The following is a 21,667-nucleotide window of genomic DNA, read 5'->3' on the forward strand; positions in this document are numbered from 1 at the left end:
AGGCTGGTGGCAGTGTCAGGATTTGGCAGAAACTCATCGCCCCCCCAGTACAGGCTGGTGGTGTAATGCTGTGGGGAATGTTTTCCTGACACACGTTTAGGTCTCTTGATACCAATTGAGCAACATTTGAACACTACACAATCAATTTCCCGAAGAATTCAGGCTGTTCTGGAGGCAAAAAGGGTCTGACTAGATGGGTGTACCTAATGAGTGTATATCCTGTTGTTTTGTTTTGCAATATTTGTGAATTTGTTTATAATTTATTTATGAAATGGTAGCAGTTGACAGATGTTTGCTAAGTGGGTCAACAGCAAGACAGAAGCACCTACATAGAAAAATGTGTTTATCTTTATAATTTTGAAGGTCTCATCTGTCGTAACGCACTTTGGATTGGATCCTGGCCGTACACCTTCTACGGCACAACAACAACAACAACAACAACAACAACAACAAGTTTCCTCTCATAAAACCTATCAAAGCAAATCACAAAAAACATTTAAGAGTTTTGTCTCAAGAAATTAGATTTTTGTTTGTTGTATGAAATGTATCTTTCCTAAAACCATAATTTGTCTCATTCTCTAGCTGGCAGCTATGGAAGGCTTTCCTAAAACCATAATTTGTCTCATCCTCTAGCTGGCAGCTATGGAAGGCTTTCCTAAAACCATAATTTGTCTCATTCTCTAGCTGGCAGCTATGGAAGGCTTTCCTAAAACCATAATTTGTCTCATCCTCTAGCTGGCAGCTATGGAAGGCTTTCCTAAAACCATAATTTGTCTCATCCTCTAGCTGGCAGCTATGGAAGGCTTTCCTAAAAACATAATTTGTCTCATCCTCTAGCTGGCAGCTATGGAAGGCTTTCCTAAAACCATAATTTGTCTCATCCTCTAGCTGGCAGCTATGGAAGGCTTTCCTAAAACCATAATTTGTCTCATCCTCTAGCTGGCAGCTATGGAAGGCTTTCCTAAAACCATAATTTGTCTCATTCTCTAGCTGGCAGCTATGGAAGGCTTTCCTAAAAACATAATTTGTCTCATCCTCTAGCTGGCAGCTATGGAAGGCTTTCCTAAAACCATAATTTGTCTCATCCTCTAGCTGGCAGCTATGGAAGGCTTTCCTAAAACCATAATTTGTCTCATTCTCTAGCTGGCAGCTATGGAAGGCTTTCCTAAAACCATAATTTGTCTCATCCTCTAGCTGGCAGCTATGGAAGGCTTTCCTAAAACCATAATTTGTCTCATCCTCTAGCTGGCAGCTATGGAAGGCTTTCCTAAAACCATAATTTGTCTCATTCTCTAGCTGGCAGCTATGGAAGGCTTTCCTAAAACCATAATTTGTCTCATCCTCTAGCTGGCAGCTATGGAAGGCTTTCCTAAAACCATAATTTGTCTCATTCTCTAGCTGGCAGCTATGGAAGGCTTTCCTAAAAACATAATTTGTCTCATCCTCTAGCTGGCAGCTATGGAAGGCTTTCCTAAAAACATAATTTGTCTCATTCTCTAGCTGGCAGCTATGGAAGGCTTTCCTAAAAACATAATTTGTCTCATCCTCTAGCTGACAGCTATGGAAGGCTTTCCTAAAAACATAATTTGTCTCATCCTCTAGCTGGCAGCTATGGAAGGCTTTCCTAAAAACATAATTTGTCTCATTCTCTAGCTGGCAGCTATGGAAGGCTTTCCTAAAAACATAATTTGTCTCATCCTCTAGCTGGCAGCTATGGAAGGCTTTCCTAAAACCATAATTTGTCTCATCCTCTAGCTGGCAGCTATGGAAGGCTTTCCTAAAACCATAATTTGTCTCATCCTCTAGCTGGCAGCTATGGAAGGCTTTCCTAAAACCATAATTTGTCTCATTCTCTAGCTGGCAGCTATGGAAGGCTTTCCTAAAACCATAATTTGTCTCATTCTCTAGCTGGCAGCTATGGAAGGCTTTCCTAAAACCATAATTTGTCTCATTCTCTAGCTGGCAGCTATGGAAGGCTTTCCTAAAACCATAATTTGTCTCATTCTCTAGCTGGCAGCTATGGAAGGCTTTCCTAAAACCATAATTTGTCTCATCCTCTAGCTGGCAGCTATGGAAGGCTTTCCTAAAACCATAATTTGTCTCATTCTCTAGCTGGCAGCTATGGAAGGCTTTCCTAAAACCATAATTTGTCTCATCCTCTAGCTGGCAGCTATGGAAGGCTTTCCTAAAACCATAATTTGTCTCATTCTCTAGCTGGCAGCTATGGAAGGCTTTCCTAAAAACATAATTTGTCTCATCCTCTAGCTGGCAGCTATGGAAGGCTTTCCTAAAAACCATAATTTGTCTCATCCTCTAGCTGGCAGCTATGGAAGGCTTTCCTAAAACCATAAAATAAGTGCATTTTTATTTGCATAGTAGTTTTGCTATTTAGGATATCTGAACTAAGGACCAGGGTCCAGTTTCCCGCTAGCGATGTAAGTCAGGTCTTATGACGATGTACTTAGCTGGTCTGAGGCAGGTCGGTAAACAACTTCCAACAATGTTTTTTTGTGTTCTGCTCCAAAACGAGGGTTGTTCTAACAATGAACTTAGATGCTTTTGAGGAAACCGGACCCAGAGCACTTTGAAGCAGAGAATTCCTAGTTCTGTACCGTGATACGAGAGTGGTTGGTCAACAGGTGTGTGACAGAGGCAGGGCTTCAATCCAAGGCCCATTGCCGACAAGCGTACCGCACTCGACTTTTAATGATAACGTGCGCTTGAGCCGACATCCCCAGCGTTTACTGTAAAAGTGATCTCTGAACGTCAGGAAAATGGCCGTTTTACAGACCCATTGGTACAGTGCGCTTGTCAACAGTGCACCTTAGATTGAAATTCCATCCAGAGTGTGAGTTTTTCTATTCTCCCTCTTCCTTGATGCGCTGCTGCTTGTTGCGTCGGGAGTCCAGGTCGAAGGAGAAGTCGGACCAGTCGTCACGCGGAGGGAAGGAGATGGTCTGGCGCAGGGTGAAGCGCACGGCGTCGATGACCCGCTCGCCGCGGGCCTCGGAGGACCCTACGCTGACGGCGGAGGCCCCGCTGGAGGTACGCAGGATGTGGGGAGGAGGGGAGAACTCCATGCTCTGCCGGTGCTCCATGATGCCCTTCCAGATGACGTGCTGGAACTCCTGCGGGATCTTCAGCCGGGACAGGTCCTGTGGACGGGGATGACATCACACACTGGGGGTTAGTCTCTCTAGCCTCGTTTAGTCTTCTCTCTCAGGCTAGGGCCAGGGCCCCAGCAGGCAGCCCAATGCTCTTAGGCTAGGCCCAGGGCCCCAGCAGGCAGCCCAAAAAGACCATTGTCTTACGTCAGATAGCACAATAAATCCGTTTGCAATGATAGTTCATGGCAACGCTGACGCGTTAGAATAACGCCATCTCCCGGAAGACAATGCTCTCAGGCTAGGCTCGGCGCCAGGCAGCCCAATGCTCTCAGGCTAGGCTCGGCGCCAGGCAGCCCAATGCTCTCAGGCTAGGCTCGGTGCCAGGCAGCCCAATGCTCTCAGGCTAGGCTCGGCGCCAGGCAGCCCAATGCTCTCAGGCTAGGCTCTGCGCCAGGCAGCCCAATGCTCTCAGGCTAGGCTCGGCGCCAGGCAGCCCAATGCTCTCAGGCTAGGCTCTGCGCCAGGCAGCCCAATGCTCTCAGGCTAGGCTCGGCGCCAGGCAGCCCAATGCTCTCAGGCTAGGCTCTGCGCCAGGCAGCCCAATGCTCTCAGGCTAGGCTCTGCGCCAGGCAGCCCAATGCTCTCAGGCTCGGCTCTGCGCCAGGCAGCCCAATGCTCTCAGGCTCGGCTCGGCGCCAGGCAGCCCAATGCTCTCAGGCTCGGCGCCAGGCAGCCCAATGAAGAGTAGTTCTGATTACAAAAATAGACAAAGATGACTTGCAGATAAACGTTCCCATTTCATAAATGTTTTTTTTTTTTTTTCTTGCCTTACACGAAGGCTCAGGCCTCCTGAAGCCAGCCGACCCTTCTCTCTGAGTTTAACCACACAGGTGCGTGCGACAGGCAAGGCCTCACCTCCAAGTTATAGTTCTCGATCTGGTAGATGTTGGTCAGGCCCTGTGCTGTGAAACAGTCCAGGCAGGCTGCGCAGCCCAGCCGCAGAAGAAAGCTACAGCGGGACACAGAGAAGGAAACTGGTTAGTAGTGAAAAATAGCACCTCGGCATTCTAGTAATAACTGTATTAGACAAGACTGTTCAACGATACAGAGAGCTCTGTCAGATCCGATACAGAGAGCTCTGTCAGATCCAATACAGAGAGCTCTGTCAGATCCAGTACAGAGAGCTCTGTCAGATCCAGTACAGAGAGCTCTGTCAGATCCCGTACAGAGAGCTCTGTCAGATCCCGTACAGAGAGCTCTGTCAGATCCAGTACAGAGAGCTCTGTCAGATCCAATACAGATAGCTCTGTCAGATCCAGTACAGAGAGCTCTGTCAGATCCAATACAGAGAGCTCTGTCAGATCCCGTACAGAGAGCTCTGTCAGATCCCGTACAGAGAGCTCTGTCAGATCCCGTACAGAGAGCTCTGTCAGATCCCGTACAGAGAGCTCTGTCAGATCCCGTACAGAGAGCTCTGTCAGATCCCGTACAGAGAGCTCTGTCAGATCCAGTACAGAGAGCTCTGTCAGATCCAGTACAGAGAGCTCTGTCAGATCCAGTTATTTAGAACCTTGTTAGTTAGAGCGGTTCAGGTTCAGGTCAAAACTAGCGCTAGGAGACACTTTTAAAGCCGTGTTGAAATTGTCCTGTCAATATTGTGTCTCGTCCTGACTTTTTATAGAGCCCACAACTGTCCAAGAGCATCAACAGATGTGTGTTATCAGTGGTGGCTGGTGCCACTTTTTTTAAATTTTAAATCGGAGGACGGGCTCTTAGTAATGGAATGAATGAAACCTTATCAAACAGAGATACTGTAAAGCCATTCCAGCCATCACTATGAGCCGTCCTTCCTTCACCAGCCTCCACTGGTGGTTGTTTAGCTAGGTACCTGGAGATGCTGCTGTCCATAGGGTAGGGAGGCGGGGGGGTGCAGTGGGAGCTGGGCACCATGGGTAACTGGGGCTGCAGGATGTGGGCGGGGCTCAGGGCCGACATGTCAGCATTCATAGCCATGTGGCCCATCATCGGAGTCACTAGAGAAACCATAGAGATCATAGTTTTATCTCTATAAAAGGAAGCAATCTACTGTTAGCCAATGTGGCCAATCGTCAGAGTCACTAGAGAATCACATGGACTTGTGTGAGTGACTCTTAAAGGGGGTAATTTGACATTTTTAAAATGTCAAATGTATCTCCAGCACCATTACTATGATTTCTGTAGATTAGGGGCAGTGAGCATCATCGCGTCATTCCCAGAAACAAGCTCTCAGAGAGAGCGGTACTCTTTAAAGCCACAATCTGTCATTCGTTTTTTCAGCCCTAAGGGATGAGGCTGGACAAATGTAAGAACTCTTAACGGTCTCTGAGATTGTGTATTATCTACATAAGATAGACGGGGGGGGGGGGGGGGCGCACCTCGACAACAATACATGAGGTGGAGGAGGAGAAAGGGAACATGCTCAGCCATCTACCGTCTTACTAAAATAGTGAAAGGGCAACGCCAAGAATAATACATGTCCTGAGAACAGGACAAGGACCTGCAGCGAGACAGACAGGGACCTATAGACAGGACAAGGACCTGCAGAGAGACAGACAGGGACCTCTAGACAGGACAAGGACCTGCAGCGAGACAGGACAGGGACCTCTAGACAGGACAGGGGCCTCTAGACAGGACAGGGGCCTCTAGACAGGACAAGGACCTGCAGCGAGACAGGACAGGGGCCTCTAGACAGGACAGGGGCCTCTAGACAGGACAAGGACCTGCAGTGAGACAGGACAGGGGCCTCTAGACAGGACAGGGGCCTCTAGACAGGACAGGGGCCTCTAGACAGGACAAGGACCTGCAGCGAGGCTCCAGAGGGGAGGAACAGAGTCCCACAGGGATTTTTAAAATGTATTTAACCTTTATTTAACTTGGCAAGTCAGTTAGGAACACATTCTTATTTTCAATGACGGCCTAGGAACAGTGGGTTAACTGTTCAGGGGCAGAACGACAGATTGGTACCTTGTCAGCTCGGGGATTTGATCTTGCAACCTTCCGGTTACTAGTCCAACGCTCTAACCGCTAGGCTACCTGCTGCCCCATTGACCCAGAGGAGGAAGCGTTCTGACAAGGGGCTGAGAGTTGTACAGTGACAACATACACATCCCTCCCAGCGCCACTTGTGCCCAGACAGATACCGCTATCCTCCCTGACGCGTGTCACATGATCGGCCCAGAGGGGACGTGGTACTGGAGTTGGCGGGGCAGGGGAGTTATGACAGGGACCCAGACACAAAGACAGGACAGGGGCCTCTAAACAGATCAAGTCAGACAGGGGGAGCAGAATCTCTCTATACAAAGGGGTAAAGGCACACTTACTGTCAGTCAGGCCTTGGGCCATGGAGGAGGGGGTGAGGGTGTTGCGTTGCTGGGGGTTGATGAGCTGGCTGACGGAGGGGAGCTTGTTGACCTTGCCGTGGGGGAGAGGAGGGGAGCTGGAGCCATACTGGGGCTGGGGGGCCATGGCGCTCCTGGGGCAGGGGAGAGGAGGGTACAGGCCGTTACTCTCATCGCCCCAGAGATCCCATCTTTAACGACAAAGGGCCACAAGGCTGTTAGTTACAGTACAGTGGAATACAACATGTTAAGTTTTACTGTTCAGTATAGTTATTGACAAGGTTAGGTAATCATTTTTGACAGATTGTGTAGCTGATGTTATTCTCAAACATGAATCTCTTACACGCCAATGTGTTTTCAACACTATCGGAAATGATTCAATTGAAGCACGCCATAGAAACTCAAAGCATCTCTCTGTGACTATAAAGTTTACGTGTCATCTAACAGTATGTGTATAGATTCAGATCAGCGTCAACCGTCGATAGCAGACGTTTTGGAGCCGTCAAAATCGCGGAGCAGCTGCTCTTGCCGCCCCCCACTCTCCTTAGAAGTTCAGAACATCTAGACTATATACGAATAATGAAGCTCAGATTAAACATCTATCATCCTGTAGATTACATCTATCATCCTGTAGATTACATCTATCATCCTGTAGATTACATCTATCATCCTGTAGATTACATCTATCATCCTGTAGATTACATCTATCATCCTGTAGATTACATCTATCATCCTGTAGATTACATCTATCATCCTAGTGGAGGAGTAGATTCCATCTATCATCCTGTAGATTACATCGATCATCCTGTAGATTACATCTATCATCCTGTAGATTACATCTATCATCCTAGTGGAGGAGTAGATTCCATCTATCATCCTGTAGATTACATCTATCATCCTGTAGATTACATCTATCATCCTGTAGATTACATCTATCATCCTAGTGGAGGAGTAGATTACATATATCATCCTGTAGATTACATCTATCATCCTGTAGATTACATCTATCATCCTGTAGATTACATCTATCCATCCTGTAGATTCCATCTATCCATCCTGTAGATTACATCTATCATCCTGTAGATTACATCTATCATCCTGTAGATTACATCGATCATCCTGTAGATTACATCTATCATCCTGTAGATTACATCGATCATCCTGTAGATTACATCTATCATCCTGTAGATTACATCTATCATCCTGTAGATTCCATCTATCATCCTAGTGGAGGAGTAGATTACATATATCATCCTGTAGATTACATCTATCATCCTGTAGATTACATCTATCATCCTGTAGATTACATCGATCATCCTGTAGATTACATCTATCATCCTGTAGATTACATCTATCATCCTGTAGATTCCATCTATCATCCTGTAGATTACATCGATCATCCTGTAGATTACATCGATCATCCTGTAGATTACATCGATCATCCTGTAGATTACATCTATCATCCTGTAGATTACATCTATCATCCTGTAGATTACATCTATCGTCCTAGTGGAGGAGTAGATTCCATCTATCATCCTAGTGGAGGAGTAGATTCCATCTATCATCCTGTAGATTACATCTATCATCCTGTAGATTACATCTATCATCCTGTAGATTACATCTATCATCCTAGTGGAGGAGTAGATTCCATCTATCATCCTGTAGATTACATCTATCATCCTGTAGATTACATCGATCATCCTGTAGATTACATCTATCATCCTGTAGATTACATCGATCATCCTGTAGATTACATCTATCATCCTGTAGATTACATCTATCATCCTGTAGATTACATCTATCATCCTGTAGATTACATCGATCATCCTGTAGATTACATCTATCATCCTGTAGATTACATCTATCATCCTAGTGGAGGAGTAGATTCCATCTATCATCCTGTAGATTACATCTATCATCCTGTAGATTACATCTATCATCCTGTAGATTACATCTATCATCCTGTAGATTACATCTATCATCCTAGTGGAGGAGTAGATTCCATCTATCATCCTGTAGATTACATCTATCATCCTGTAGATTACATCTATCATCCTAGTGGAGGAGTAGATTACATATATCATCCTGTAGATTACATCTATCATCCTGTAGATTACATCTATCATCCTGTAGATTACATCTATCATCCTGTAGATTACATCTATCATCCTGTAGATTCCATCTATCATCCTGTAGATTACATCGATCATCCTGTAGATTACATCGATCATCCTGTAGATTACATCGATCATCCTGTAGATTACATCGATCATCCTGTAGATTACATCTATCATCCTGTAGATTACATCTATCATCCTAGTGGAGGAGTAGATTCCATCTATCATCCTGTAGATTACATCTATCATCCTAGTGGAGGAGTAGATTACATTTATCATCCTGTAGATTACATCTATCATCCTGTAGATTACATCTATCATCCTAGTGGAGGAGTAGATTCCATCTATCATCCTGTAGATTACATCTATCATCCTGTAGATTACATCTATCATCCTGTAGATTACATCTATCATCCTGTAGATTACATCGATCATCCTGTAGATTACATCGATCATCCTGTAGATTACATCTATCATCCTGTAGATTACATCTATCATCCTGTAGATTACATCTATCATCCTGTAGATTACATCTATCATCCTGTAGATTACATCTATCATCCTGTAGATTACATCTATCATCCTAGTGGAGGAGTAGATTCCATCTATCATCCTGTAGATTACATCGATCATCCTGTAGATTACATCTATCATCCTGTAGATTACATCTATCATCCTGTAGATTACATCTATCATCCTGTAGATTACATCTATCATCCTGTAGATTACATCTATCATCCTGTAGATTACATCTATCATCCTAGTGGAGGAGTAGATTCCATCTATCATCCTGTAGATTACATCGATCATCCTGTAGATTACATCTATCATCCTGTAGATTACATCTATCATCCTGTAGATTACATCTATCATCCTGTAGATTACATCTATCATCCTGTAGATTACATCTATCATCCTAGTGGAGGAGTAGATTCCATCTATCATCCTGTAGATTACATCTATCATCCTGTAGATTACATCTATCATCCTAGTGGAGGAGTAGATTCCATCTATCATCCTGTAGATTACATCTATCATCCTGTAGATTACATCTATCATCCTGTAGATTACATCTATCCATCCTGTAGATTACATCTATCCATCCTGTAGATTCCATCTATCCATCCTGTAGATTCCATCTATCATCCTGTAGATTCCATCTATCCATCCTGTAGATTCCATCTATCATCCTGTAGATTACATCTATCCATCCTGTAGATTCCATCTATCATCCTGTAGATTCCATCTATCATCCTAGTGGAGGAGTAGATTACATCTATCCATCCTGTAGATTCCATCTATCCATCCTGTAGATTCCATCTATCATCCTGTAGATTACATCTATCATCCTGTAGATTACATCTATCATCCTGTAGATTACATTTATCATCCTGTAGATTACATCTATCATCCTGTAGATTACATCTATCCATCCTGTAGATTACATCTATCCATCCTGTAGATTCCATCTATCCATCCTGTAGATTCCATCTATCCATCCTGTAGATTCCATCTATCATCCTGTAGATTACATCTATCCATCCTGTAGATTCCATCTATCCATCCTGTAGATTCCATCTATCCATCCTGTAGATTCCATCTATCATCCTGTAGATTACATCTATCATCCTGTAGATTACATCTATCATCCTGTAGATTACATCTATCATCCTGTAGATTACATCTATCATCCTGTAGATTACATCTATCATCGTAGTGGAGGAGTAGATTCCATCTATCATCCTGTAGATTCCATCTATCATCCTGTAGATTACATCTATCATCCTAGAATGTTGGATAACGCTGATCTGATTGAATAGAGCCCTTAGTGGCATCATGGGCTTGAGCTGAGGGTTCCTTGTTTTGCAAATGGAGAGATGAAGAGATGGAGAGATGGAGAGATGAGGAGATGAAGAGATGGAGAGATGGAGAGATGGAGAGATGGAGAGATGGAGAGATGGAGAGATGGAGAGATGGAGAGATGGAGTAACGTAAGAGGAAAAACGAGAAGGAAAAGTCAAAGCAGAAAATACATTTATTGAGTTCTGACAGACCAAACGAACCGCAACAGCCATGCATCACAACAATCTGTTTCAAACAGTCAAAAAGAAAGTTCTCCGTAGAATCTGCTCTCTGTACATAAAGGCACATGTGTGTCCATGAATCTGTCAATCCTAAATAAATGCTAAATATCTTTCAGAATGTTAAACAACAAAACACACTGTCCTGCAGTGACCTTATACAACATGACCAGCATGATCAAAGTGATTTTCATAATAGCACCTCTCCCCATAACACTACTTATGTGCCTCCCAAATGACACCTCTCCCCATAACACTACTAATATGCCTCCCAAATGGCACCTCTCCCCATAACACTACTTATGTGCCTCCCAAATGGCACCTCTCCCCATAACACTATTAATGTGCCTCCCAAATGGCACCTCTCCCCATAACACTATTAATGTGCCTCCCAAATGGCACCTCTCCCCATAACACTACTAATGTGCCTCCCAAATGGCACCTCTCCCCATAACACTACTAATGTGCCTCCCAAATGGCACCTCTCCCCATAACACTACTAATGTGCCTCCCAAATGACACCTCTCCCCATAACACTACTAATGTGCCTCCCAAATGGCACCTCTCCCCATAACACTACTAACGTGCCTCCCAAATGAACTACTTTTATGAACTACTTTTGACCAGGATCCACAGGGCTCTACCTAGGACTACCCTAAGGCTCTACCTAGGACTACCAACAGGGCTCTACCTAGGACTACCACAGGGCTCTACCTAGGACTACCAACAGGGCTCTACCTAGGACTACCAACAGGGCTCTACCTAGGACTACCACAGGGCTCTACCTAGGACTACCAACAGGGCTCTACCTAGGACTACCAACAGGGCTCTACCTAGGACTACCAACAGGGCTCTACCTAGGACTACCACAGGGCTCTACCTAGGACTGCCACAGGGCTCTACCTAGGACTACCTGAAGGCTCTACCTAGGACTGCCACAGGGCTCTACCTAGGACTACCCTAAGGCTCTACCTAGGACTGCCACAGGGCTCTACCTAGGACTACCCTAAGGCTCTACCTAGGACTGCCACAGGGCTCTACCTAGGACTACCTGAAGGCTGTACCTAGGACTACCCTAAGGCTCTACCTAGGACTACCCTAAGGCTCTACCTAGGACTACCCTAAGGCTCTACCTAGGACTGCCACAGGGCTCTACCTAGGACTACCTGAAGGCTGTACCTAGGACTACCCTAAGGCTCTACCTAGGACTGCCACAGGGCTCTACCTAGGACTACCCTAAGGCTCTACCTAGGACTACCACAGGGCTCTACCTAGGACTACCCTAAGGCTCTACCTAGGACTGCCACAGGGCTCTACCTAGGACTGCCACAGGGCTCTACCTAGGACTGCCACAGAGCTCTACCTAGGACTGCCACAGGGCTCTACGTGGGACTGCCACAGGGCTCTACCTGGGACTGCCACAGGGCTCTACCTAGGACTGCCAACAGGGCTCTACCTAGGACTGCCACAGGGCTCTACCTGGGACTGCCAACAGGGCTCTACCTAGGACTACCCTAAGGCTCTACCTGGTACTGCCATAAGGCTCTACCTGGGACTGCCATAAGGCTCTACCTGGGACTGCCACGGGGCTCTGGTTAAAAATAGTAATTATTTAGACAATAGGGTATCATGGGGAACACAGCGTTAGGTTTGAGTCCAGCTCCAAAGACAAAACAACAAAAGCTCAATCAATAGATAAGTGAAGTCTTGTAGAAAAACACTAGTGCTTGGTTCCTGACCAGCCCCAGCCAATAGGAGGAGAGGTCAGCCGAGAGGCGGATACGATGCACGTGTTCTGACTGCAATACAAGTAGACTGTACCCCTGATACTATGCAGGTGTTCTGACTGCAATACAAGTAGACTGTACCCCTGATACTATGCAGGTGTTCTGACTGCAATACAAGTAGACTGTACCCCTGATACTATGCAGGTGTTCTGACTGCAATACAAGTAGACTGTACCCCTGATACTATGCAGGTGTTCTGACTGCAATACAAGTAGACTGTACCCCTGATACTATGCACGTGTTCTGACTGCAATACAAGTAGACTGTACCCCTGATACTATGCAGGTGTTCTGACTGCAATACAAGTAGACTGTATCCCTGATACTATGCACGTGTTCTGACTGCAATACAAGTAGACTGTACCCCTGATACTATGCAGGTGTTCTGACTGCAATACAAGTAGACTGTATCCCTGATACTATGCACGTGTTCTGACTGCAATACAAGTAGACTGTACCCCTGATACTATGCACGTGTTCTGACTGCAATACAAGTAGACTGTACCCCTGATACTATGCAGGTGTTCTGACTGCAATACAAGTAGACTGTACCCCTGATACTATGCAGGTGTTCTGACTGCAATACAAGTAGACTGTACCCCTGATACGATGCACGTGTTCTGACTGCAATACAAGTAGACTGTACCCCTGTCCATAACTCAATTACTGGCGTCATTTTGACCATCAGCAACACAAACGTAAAAAGCAACAAAAGACATGAATGGTGCTTTAAACAGGATGCAGGTTATGTGCTGTAAAAGCCTAATCGCTGACCATAGGGTTCCCGTGTGACACAGGCTGTGGAGCATGGCGGTTGCAACGCCAGGGTTGTGGGTTCGATTCCCGCGTAGGACCAATATATGAAGAAAAAAAATTATGAAAATGTATACACTCACTACTGTATGTCGCTCTGGATAAGAGCGTCTGCTAAATGACTCAATGTAAAAACATTTTAATGAAACAAACTGAATTTTGAATAACTCAAAGCGCCCTCTGCTGTTTGAGACTGGTGTTGCCACACAGCTACAAAGTTTCTTATTTAAAAAGTTTAAAAAATCTGCCATGCAAAACATCTTAATATCTGACTTTTCTAATGTGACAGCATCTTATCAGTAGACTGGTATGCAGAGTACTTGCCAGACAGACTCAACTTTTAACATACTATGTGTTACATAAGTAATGAATAGGAAAAAAAAACGTTTTATTTCATGAACATGAAGCACCAACAGACTGTTTATCTGTTTATTTAACTCTGTTTGGAGAATGTGAGAGTTTCAATAGCGGCACAATCTCAGAGAAGGAACCCAAAGACCGAGGAGAGAAGGAGAGAGAGAGAGGTAGAAATAGAGGGAGGGAGGAGAGAGAATATTAGAAAGAGCCCTGAAAGAGGGAGAGAGAGAGCAAGATAGAGGAGATGTGAAAGAGGAGCCCCTAATCTGATTGTGGCTGAGGTTTGAGGAGCGAGGAAACTGAAGGGAGGAGGAATGTGAGGATGAGGTGAGTCTCAGGAGGTACTGCATCGTCTCCTCTGCTCTGCCGCTAGGGGTTCCAGGAGCTCTGAACGTAGCCGGGCTTTAAGCAGACTGCAGACAGGAACCAGAGAAGAGAGAGAGAAGAAAGTAAGGACTCACTTTAGGAGAGTAGGAAACAGGAACCAGAGAATTAAACCAGTAGAATGTCAAAAGTTAAGAGGAGAGAGTTACAAAATAGAGAAACAGAGGCATTTGGAAACACAGTATTGAAGAAGAAAATAAATGATGGCCATTTCAGTGTAGTGTGACCATTTCAGTGCCATGTAGCCATTTCAGTGTAGCGTGGCCATTTCAGTGTAGTGTGACCATTTCAGTGCAATGTAGCCATTTCAGTGTAGTGTGGCCATTTCAGTGCAGTGTGGCCATTTCAGTGCAGTGTGGCCATTTCAGTGTAGTGTGGCCATTTCAGTGTAGTGTGGCCATTTCAGTGTAGTGTGGCCATTTCAGTGTAGTGTGGCCATTTCAGTGCAGTGTGGCCATTTCAGTGTAGTGTGGCCATTTCAGTGTAGTGTGGCCATTTCAGTGTAGTGTGGCCATTTCAGTGTAGTGTGGCCATTTCAGTGTAGTGTGGCCATTTCAGTGTAGTGTGGCCATTTCAGTGCAGTGTGGCCATTTCAGTGCAGCGTGGCCATTTCAGTGTAGCGTGGTCATTTCAGTGCAGCGTGGCCATTTCAGTGTAGCGTGGCCATTTCAGTGCAGCGTGGCCATTTCAGTGTAGCGTGGCCATTTCAGTGTAGCGTGGCCATTTCAGTGCAATGTGACCATTTCAGTGCAGTGTGGCCATTTCAGTGCAGTGTGGTCATTTCAGTGCAGTGTGGTCATTTCGGTGCAGTGTGGCCATTTCGGTGCAGTGTGGCCATTTCGGTGCAGTGTGACCATTTCGGTGCGGTGTGGCCATTTTCGGTGCGGTGTGGCCATTTTCGGTACGGTGCAGTGTGGCCATTTTCGGTGCGATGCAGTGTGGCCATTTTCGGTGCAGTGTGGCCATTTTCGGTGCAGTGTGGCCATTTTCGGTGCAGTGTGGCCATTTCGGTGCAGTGTGGCCATTTCGGTGCAGTGTGGCCATTTCGGTGCAGTGTGGCCATTTCGGTGCAGTGTGGCCATTTCGGTGCAGTGTGGCCATTTTCGGTGCAGTGTGGCCACTTCAGTGTAGTGTGGCCATTTCAGTGTAGTGTGTGGTAACATTCACCTCCAGAAGAGGGCACTATTAGACAGCCATAGTATCATAAATCAGGAGATTCTGGACTTGACTGTCCATAGAGCAAAACACCTTCTGGCAGGAGTTTTTATTTGATAATGCTGTGAAGAACGCTACTGGGGTTAGGATTAAATACGGGTGAAAGGTCATGGAGAAGAGAGTGAAGCAACAGGATCCGAATAAAGCAACAGTATGCAGAGAAGAGGCATGAGGATCTGATTAGAGAACAATCTAGAACACAATCCAGTCAACTATGCTACAAACTACAGATTTTCAGTCTAGAATAAGTACAGCTGTTCTGACCAGTTTGTTGAGTTTGAGAATGTTGAAAATAATCCCCAAAATGTCAATAGTGTAAAGTATAGTGTAGGCTAAATACTGTTCTGTTCTTATGAAATTAACCTGTGACAGCATTGCAGCATATTAAACCACTGGGCCCTGCCCTTACTTAAAGCGCCTGCCCTCTAGTGTGTCATACATGCTGCACTGCCACACCCAGCCACATTGTGGATGGGGGCGCCAGAGAGCAGGACGACAGAACCCAAACTAACAGTAAAACATAAAATGGGCTACGCCTAAAACTGGCTTTTCAAACCAGGATTTTTTTTAAAGCAAATGTAAGCATTATGTCAGAGAGTCTGCCAGTTTTCTAAATGAGAAACGATAACAAAAGCAGTAATTATCATAGGGCGTCAAAGAAAGCAGCACACTATTTAAAACTATAATTTACAGATAACCGCCTTTTTCTCCCCAGCCCTTAAACTGAATGGGCGAAGACTGAGGGCAGGGGCGGACTGGCCATCTGGCATTTCAGGCAACTGCTAGTCCATTTTTAGCCCAGTGGGCCAGTCTAACTTGGGTTTTTTTTGCGCAAAATGATAATTATCTGGTTAATAAATGGGGCCGGTGTGGGGGCTTTGAGGGGGAAAAAATTGTTCCGACGTGTTAGAAATGCCAGGGCCGTTTTCTGGTCCCAGTCCGCCCCTCAATGTGGGAGAGGGAGGGCAGCATTTGTGTATGAGAGTGTATGAAAACACTCAAGCCAATTACTGGGACTGACTGGATAAGGGATTTGGAAACGGCTGCTGTTGTGCAAACCTGGCAGAGCACCTAAAGGCGTTTCCATTAGTCTATTGAGGCTTCATCTGGCTGTTAATGTGTAAAAAAAAAACAGAGCGTAGGTTCTGATGCTCAGGTTGTACAACAGAGCGTAGGTTCTGATGCTCAGGCTTGTACAACAGAGCGTAGGTTCTGATGCTCAGGCTTGTACAACAGAGCGTAGGTTCTGATGCTCAGGCTTGTACAACAGAGCGTAGGTTCTGATGCTCAGGCTTATACAACAGAGCGTAGGTTCTGATGCTCAGGTTGTACAACAGAGCGTAGGTTCTGATGCTCAGGCTTGTACAACAGAGCGTAGGTTCTGATGCTCAGGCTTATACAACAGAGCGTAGGTTCTGATGCTCAGGCTTGTACAACAGAGCGTAGGTTCTGATGCTCAGGTTGTACAACAGAGCGTAGGTTCTGATGCTCAGGTTTGTGAAACAGAGCGCAGGTTCTGATGCCCAGGCTTGTGAAACAGAGCGCAGGTTCTGATGCTCAGGCTTGTACAACAGAGCGTAGGTTCTGATGCTCAGGCTTGTACAACAGAGCGTAGGTTCTGATGCTCAGGCTTGTACAACAGAGCGTAGGTTCTGATGCTCAGGTTGTACAACAGAGCGCAGGTTCTGATGCTCAGGCTTGTACAACAGAGCGTAGGTTCTGATGCTCAGGCTTGTACAACAGAGCGTAGGTTCTGATGCCCAGGCTTGTGAAACAGAGCGCAGGTTCTGATGCCCAGGCTTATAAAACAGAGCGTAGGTTCTGATGCCCAGGCTTGTGAAACAGAGCACAGGTTCTGATGCCCAGGCTTGTGAAACAGAGCGCAGGTTCTGATGCTCAGGCTTGTGAAACAGAGCGCAGGTTCTGATGCTCAGGCTTGTACAACAGAGCGTAGGTTCTGATGCTCAGGCTTGTACAACAGAGCGTAGGTTCTGATGCTCAGGCTTGTACAACAGAGCGTAGGTTCTGATGCTCAGGCTTATACAACAGAGCGCAGGTTCTGATGCTCAGGCTTGTACAACAGAGCGTAGGTTCTGGTGCTCAGGCTTGTACAACAGAGCGTAGGTTCTGATGCTCAGGCTTGTACAACAGAGCGTAGGTTCTGATGCTCAGGTTGTACAACAGAGCGTAGGTTCTGATGCTCAGGCTTGTACAACAGAGCGTAGGTTCTGATGCTCAGGCTTGTACAACAGAGCGTAGGTTCTGATGCTCAGGCTTGTACAACAGAGCGTAGGTTCTGATGCTCAGGCTTATACAACAGAGCGCAGGTTCTGATGCTCAGGCTTGTACAACAGAGCGTAGGTTCTGATGCTCAGGCTTGTACAACAGAGCGTAGGTTCTGGTGCTCAGGCTTGTACAACAGAGCGCAGGTTCTGATGCTCAGGCTTGTACAACAGAGCGTAGGTTCTGATGCTCAGGTTGTACAACAGAGCGTAGGTTCTGATGCTCAGGCTTGTACAACAGAGCGTAGGTTCTGATGCTCAGGTTGTACAACAGAGCGTAGGTTCTGATGCTCAGGCTTGTACAACAGAGCGTAGGTTCTGATGCTCAGGTTGTACAACAGAGCGTAGGTTCTGATGCTCAGGCTTGTACAACAGAGCGTAGGTTCTGATGCTCAGGTTGTACAACAGAGCGTAGGTTCTGATGCTCAGGTTGTACAACAGAGCGTAGGTTCTGATGCTCAGGTTGTACAACAGAGCGTAGGTTCTGATGCTCAGGTTGTACAACAGAGCGTAGGTTCTGATGCTCAGGCTTGTACAACAGAGCGTAGGTTCTGATGCTCAGGCTTGTACAACAGAGCGTAGGTTCTGATGCTCAGGCTTGTACAACAGAGCGCAGGTTCTGATGCTCAGGCTTGTACAACAGAGCGTAGGTTCTGATGCTCAGGCTTGTACAACCGAGCGTAGGTTCTGATGTAGTGAGTGAGTGACCAAAAAGCAAAAATTTGAATTTGTCAAAACAGCCATCGTCTTAAGCCTTATCCAAATAGTCATCATGCTGATGTGTTCACTCAGCTCAAATATCATTACTGTAGTACTCAATGTTACGCAACTCTACATCTCAATAACAGCCAATATATTCCACCAAACAAGCTATCGCGCTCAAATCAGGGTGGTGTTGAATCCAAAACAAAAAGTAAAACTAGCATTTCACAACTTAGGTGCTTTCCCTCAAATGTCAACCGTAGAGCATGCAGAATGTTGAGAGACTAAACACGGAACCAGAAGGTAACCTGAAGGACCTTGTTACTAAGCTTAGTGGTCACACTAGTGTCTAGCTCAGTGGTTTCAGGAGAGAGGAGGACGGGGGTTCAGGAGAGAAGAGGACGGGGTTTCAGGAGAGAGGAGGAAGCAGCATAGCTTCAGTAACCCTTTATCTAATAGAACAGAGGGGAGGACAGTAACCCTTTATCTAATAGAACAGAGGACAGTAACCCTTTATCTGATAGAACAGAGGGGAGGACAGTAACCCTTTATCTAATAGAACAGAGGGGAGGACAGTAACCCTTTATCTAATAGAACAGAGGGGAGGACAGTAACCCTTTATCTAATAGAACAGAGGACAGTAACCCTTTATCTGATAGAACAGAGGGGAGGACAGTAACCCTTTATCTAATAGAACAGAGGGGAGGACAGTAACCCTTTATCTAATAGAACAGAGGGGAGGACAGTAACCCTTTATCTAATAGAACAGAGGACAGTAACCCTTTATCTGATAGAACAGAGGGGAGGACAGTAACCCTTTATCTAATAGAACAGAGGGGAGGACAGTAACCCTTTATCTAATAGAACAGAGGGGAGGACAGTAACCCTTTATCTAATAGAACAGAGGGGAGGACAGTAACCCTTTATCTAATAGAACAGAGGGGAGGACAGTAACCCTTTATCTAATAGAACAGGGGGGAGGACAGTAAACCTTTATCTAATAGAACAGAGGGGAGGACAGTAACCCTTTATCTAATAGAACAGAGGGGAGGACAGTAACCCTTTATCTAATAGAACAGAGGGGAGGACAGTAACCCTTTATCTAATAGAACAGAGGGGAGGACAGTAACCCTTTATCTAATAGAACAGAGGGGAGGACAGTAACCCTTTATCTAATAGAACAGAGGGGAGGACAGTAACCCTTTATCTAATAGAACAGAGGGGAGGACAGTAACCCTTTATCTAATAGAACAGAGGGGAGGACAGTAACCCTTTATCTAATAGAACAGAGGGGAGGACAGTAACCCTTTATCTAATAGAACAGAGGGGAGGACAGTAACCCTTTATCTAATAGAACAGAGGGGAGGACAGTAACCCTTTATCTAATAGAACAGAGGGGAGGACAGTAACCCTTTATCTAATAGAACAGAGGGGAGGACAGTAACCCTTTATCTAATAGAACAGAGGGGAGGACAGTAACCCTTTATCTAATAGAACAGAGGGGAGGACAGTAACCCTTTATCTAATAGAACAGAGGGGAGTACTCACTGTTTCTGCAGGAGGTTCTGCTGCTGCTGCCTGTATGACTCTACAGTGTGCTGAGGCAGAAACTGCATGAGTTCCAGAGACTCTTTGATTTTCACCAAAATCTCATATATTTCACGGCCTTTAATCTACAGAGGCAGAGGCAGAGGCAGAGAGAGGGAGAGAGAGAGGGAGGTTGGTTAGCAGCTGGGACAATTCACAAGATTAATTTAATGCACACAGATGTATTAATGTATTGTTTGATAGAAAACATTCACTACATGACCAAAAGTATGTGGACACTTGCTCGTTGAACATCTCATTCAAAATCATGGGCGTTAATATGAAGTTGGTCCCCGACTTTGTTGCTATAACAGCCTCCACTCTTCTGGGGAGGCTTTCCACTAGGTGTTGGAACATTGCTGAGGGGACTTGCTTCCATTCAGCCACAAGAGCATTAGTGAGGTGATGTTGGCCGATTAGGCCTGGTTCGCAGTCAACGTTCCAATTCATCCCAAAGGTGTTCGATGGGGTTGATGTCAGGGCTCTGTGCCCAGACAGTCAAGTTCTTCCACACCGATCTCAACAAACATTTCTGCATGGACCTCGCTTTGTGCACGGGGGCATTGTCATGTTGAAACAGGCAAGGGCTTCCCCCAAACTGTTGCCACAAAGTTGGAAGCACAGAATTGTCTAGAATGTCATTGTGTGCTGTAGTGTTAAGATTTCCCTTCACTGGAACTAAGGGGCCCGAACCATGAAAAACAGTCCCAGACCATTATTCCTCCTCCACCAAACTTTACAGTTGGCCCTACGCATTGGGGCAGGTAGCGTTCTCCTGGCATCCGCCAAACCCATTAGTCCGTCGGACAGCCAGATGGTGAAGCGTGATTCATCACTCCAGAGAACGCGTTTCCACTGAGTCCAATGGCCTCGAGCTTTACATCACTGCACCTGACGGCATTGAGCATTGTGATCTGAGGCTTGTGTGCGGCTGCTCGGCCATGGAAACCCATTTCATGAAGCTCCCGACGAACAGTTATTGTGATGACGTTGCTTCCAGAGGCAGTTTGGAACTCGGTAGTGAGCGTTGCAGCCGAGGACAGATGATTTTTATGAGCTACGCGCTTCAACACTCGACGGTTCCGTTCTGTGATCTTGCGTGGCCTACCACGTCACGGCTGAGCCGTTGTTGCTCCTAGACGTTTCCACTTCACAACAGCACTTATAGTTGACCGGGGAAGCTCTAGCAGGGAAGTAATTTGACAAACTGACTTGTTGGAAAGGTGGCATCCTATGACAGTGCCACGTTGAAAGTCACTGAGCTCGTCAGTAAGGCCGTTCTACTGTCAATGTTTGTTCATGGAGATTGCATGGCTGTGTGCTTGATTTTATACACCTGTCAGCAACGACTGTGGCTGAAATAGCCCAATCCACTAATTTGAAGGGGTGTCCACATACTTTTGTATATATTAACGTATATAACAGGGTTGCTTTTGCCAGTATGGACAGAGGACTTTTATTCTGAAGTTCGGGCTCTTATTTTGAAACGCTCCCCTAATAAATGTTTTCTTCCTCCTGTACCCAACGAGACTGTTATATGTTCATCTGGGTTATATTTCTATAGAACAGACAGTATCAGAACTTCACAGGGTCAATCAATTCCATAGTGTCAGCCTATTCCCTGGGGAAATCCCAGCTGAATGACAAGAGGAATGTGGCCAGACTGTTGACACTTACAGGCAGACAGAACACTTCCTCATCTGTGGATCTTCTCTTCTTGATGGAGGACATCTGGATACCATGAGAGACCTGGTGGAAGGCTGGGGAGGGGGACAGAGGCCTGGTAAGTACCTGGGCTGGGACACCTGAGATGACACTAATTTTATCCTACGTATTAACCTCAGCAAGCGTAGGATGGA

General features: G+C 45.8%; 1 protein-coding gene across 20 annotated transcripts in view; it reads right to left on the reverse strand.

Annotated features, from left to right (window-relative positions):
• Positions 1 to 225: 225 nt before the first annotated feature.
• The window catches only part of LOC110524472 (tumor protein 63), a 121,139-nt gene continuing 99,697 nt past the window's right edge, over positions 226 to 21,667 (reverse strand). For 4 of the 20 annotated variants that reach the window (XM_036980330.2, XM_036980262.2, XM_090230792.1 and 1 more), the window contains 6 exons: positions 21,486 to 21,568; positions 19,770 to 19,894; positions 6,467 to 6,675; positions 4,996 to 5,140; positions 4,023 to 4,116; positions 330 to 3,155 (listed from right to left, as the gene is read on the reverse strand). In XM_036980330.2, the coding sequence (XP_036836225.1) occupies positions 2,859 to 3,155; positions 4,023 to 4,116; positions 4,996 to 5,140; positions 6,467 to 6,675; positions 19,770 to 19,894; positions 21,486 to 21,568 (953 nt within the window). In that variant the 3' untranslated portion in view covers positions 330 to 2,858. Of the gene's footprint in view, positions 3,156 to 4,022; positions 4,117 to 4,995; positions 5,141 to 6,466; positions 6,676 to 10,618; positions 12,186 to 12,254; positions 14,052 to 19,769; positions 19,895 to 21,485; positions 21,569 to 21,667 lie in introns of those variants that run through there. The other 16 variants (XM_090231100.1, XM_090231061.1, XM_090231361.1 and 13 more) reach the window with 7 other exon arrangements.

The sequence above is a fragment of the Oncorhynchus mykiss genome, chromosome 1 (assembly GCF_057628025.1).
Source record: "Oncorhynchus mykiss isolate SJ-2025 chromosome 1, ASM5762802v1, whole genome shotgun sequence".
NCBI lineage: Eukaryota > Metazoa > Chordata > Actinopteri > Salmoniformes > Salmonidae > Oncorhynchus > Oncorhynchus mykiss.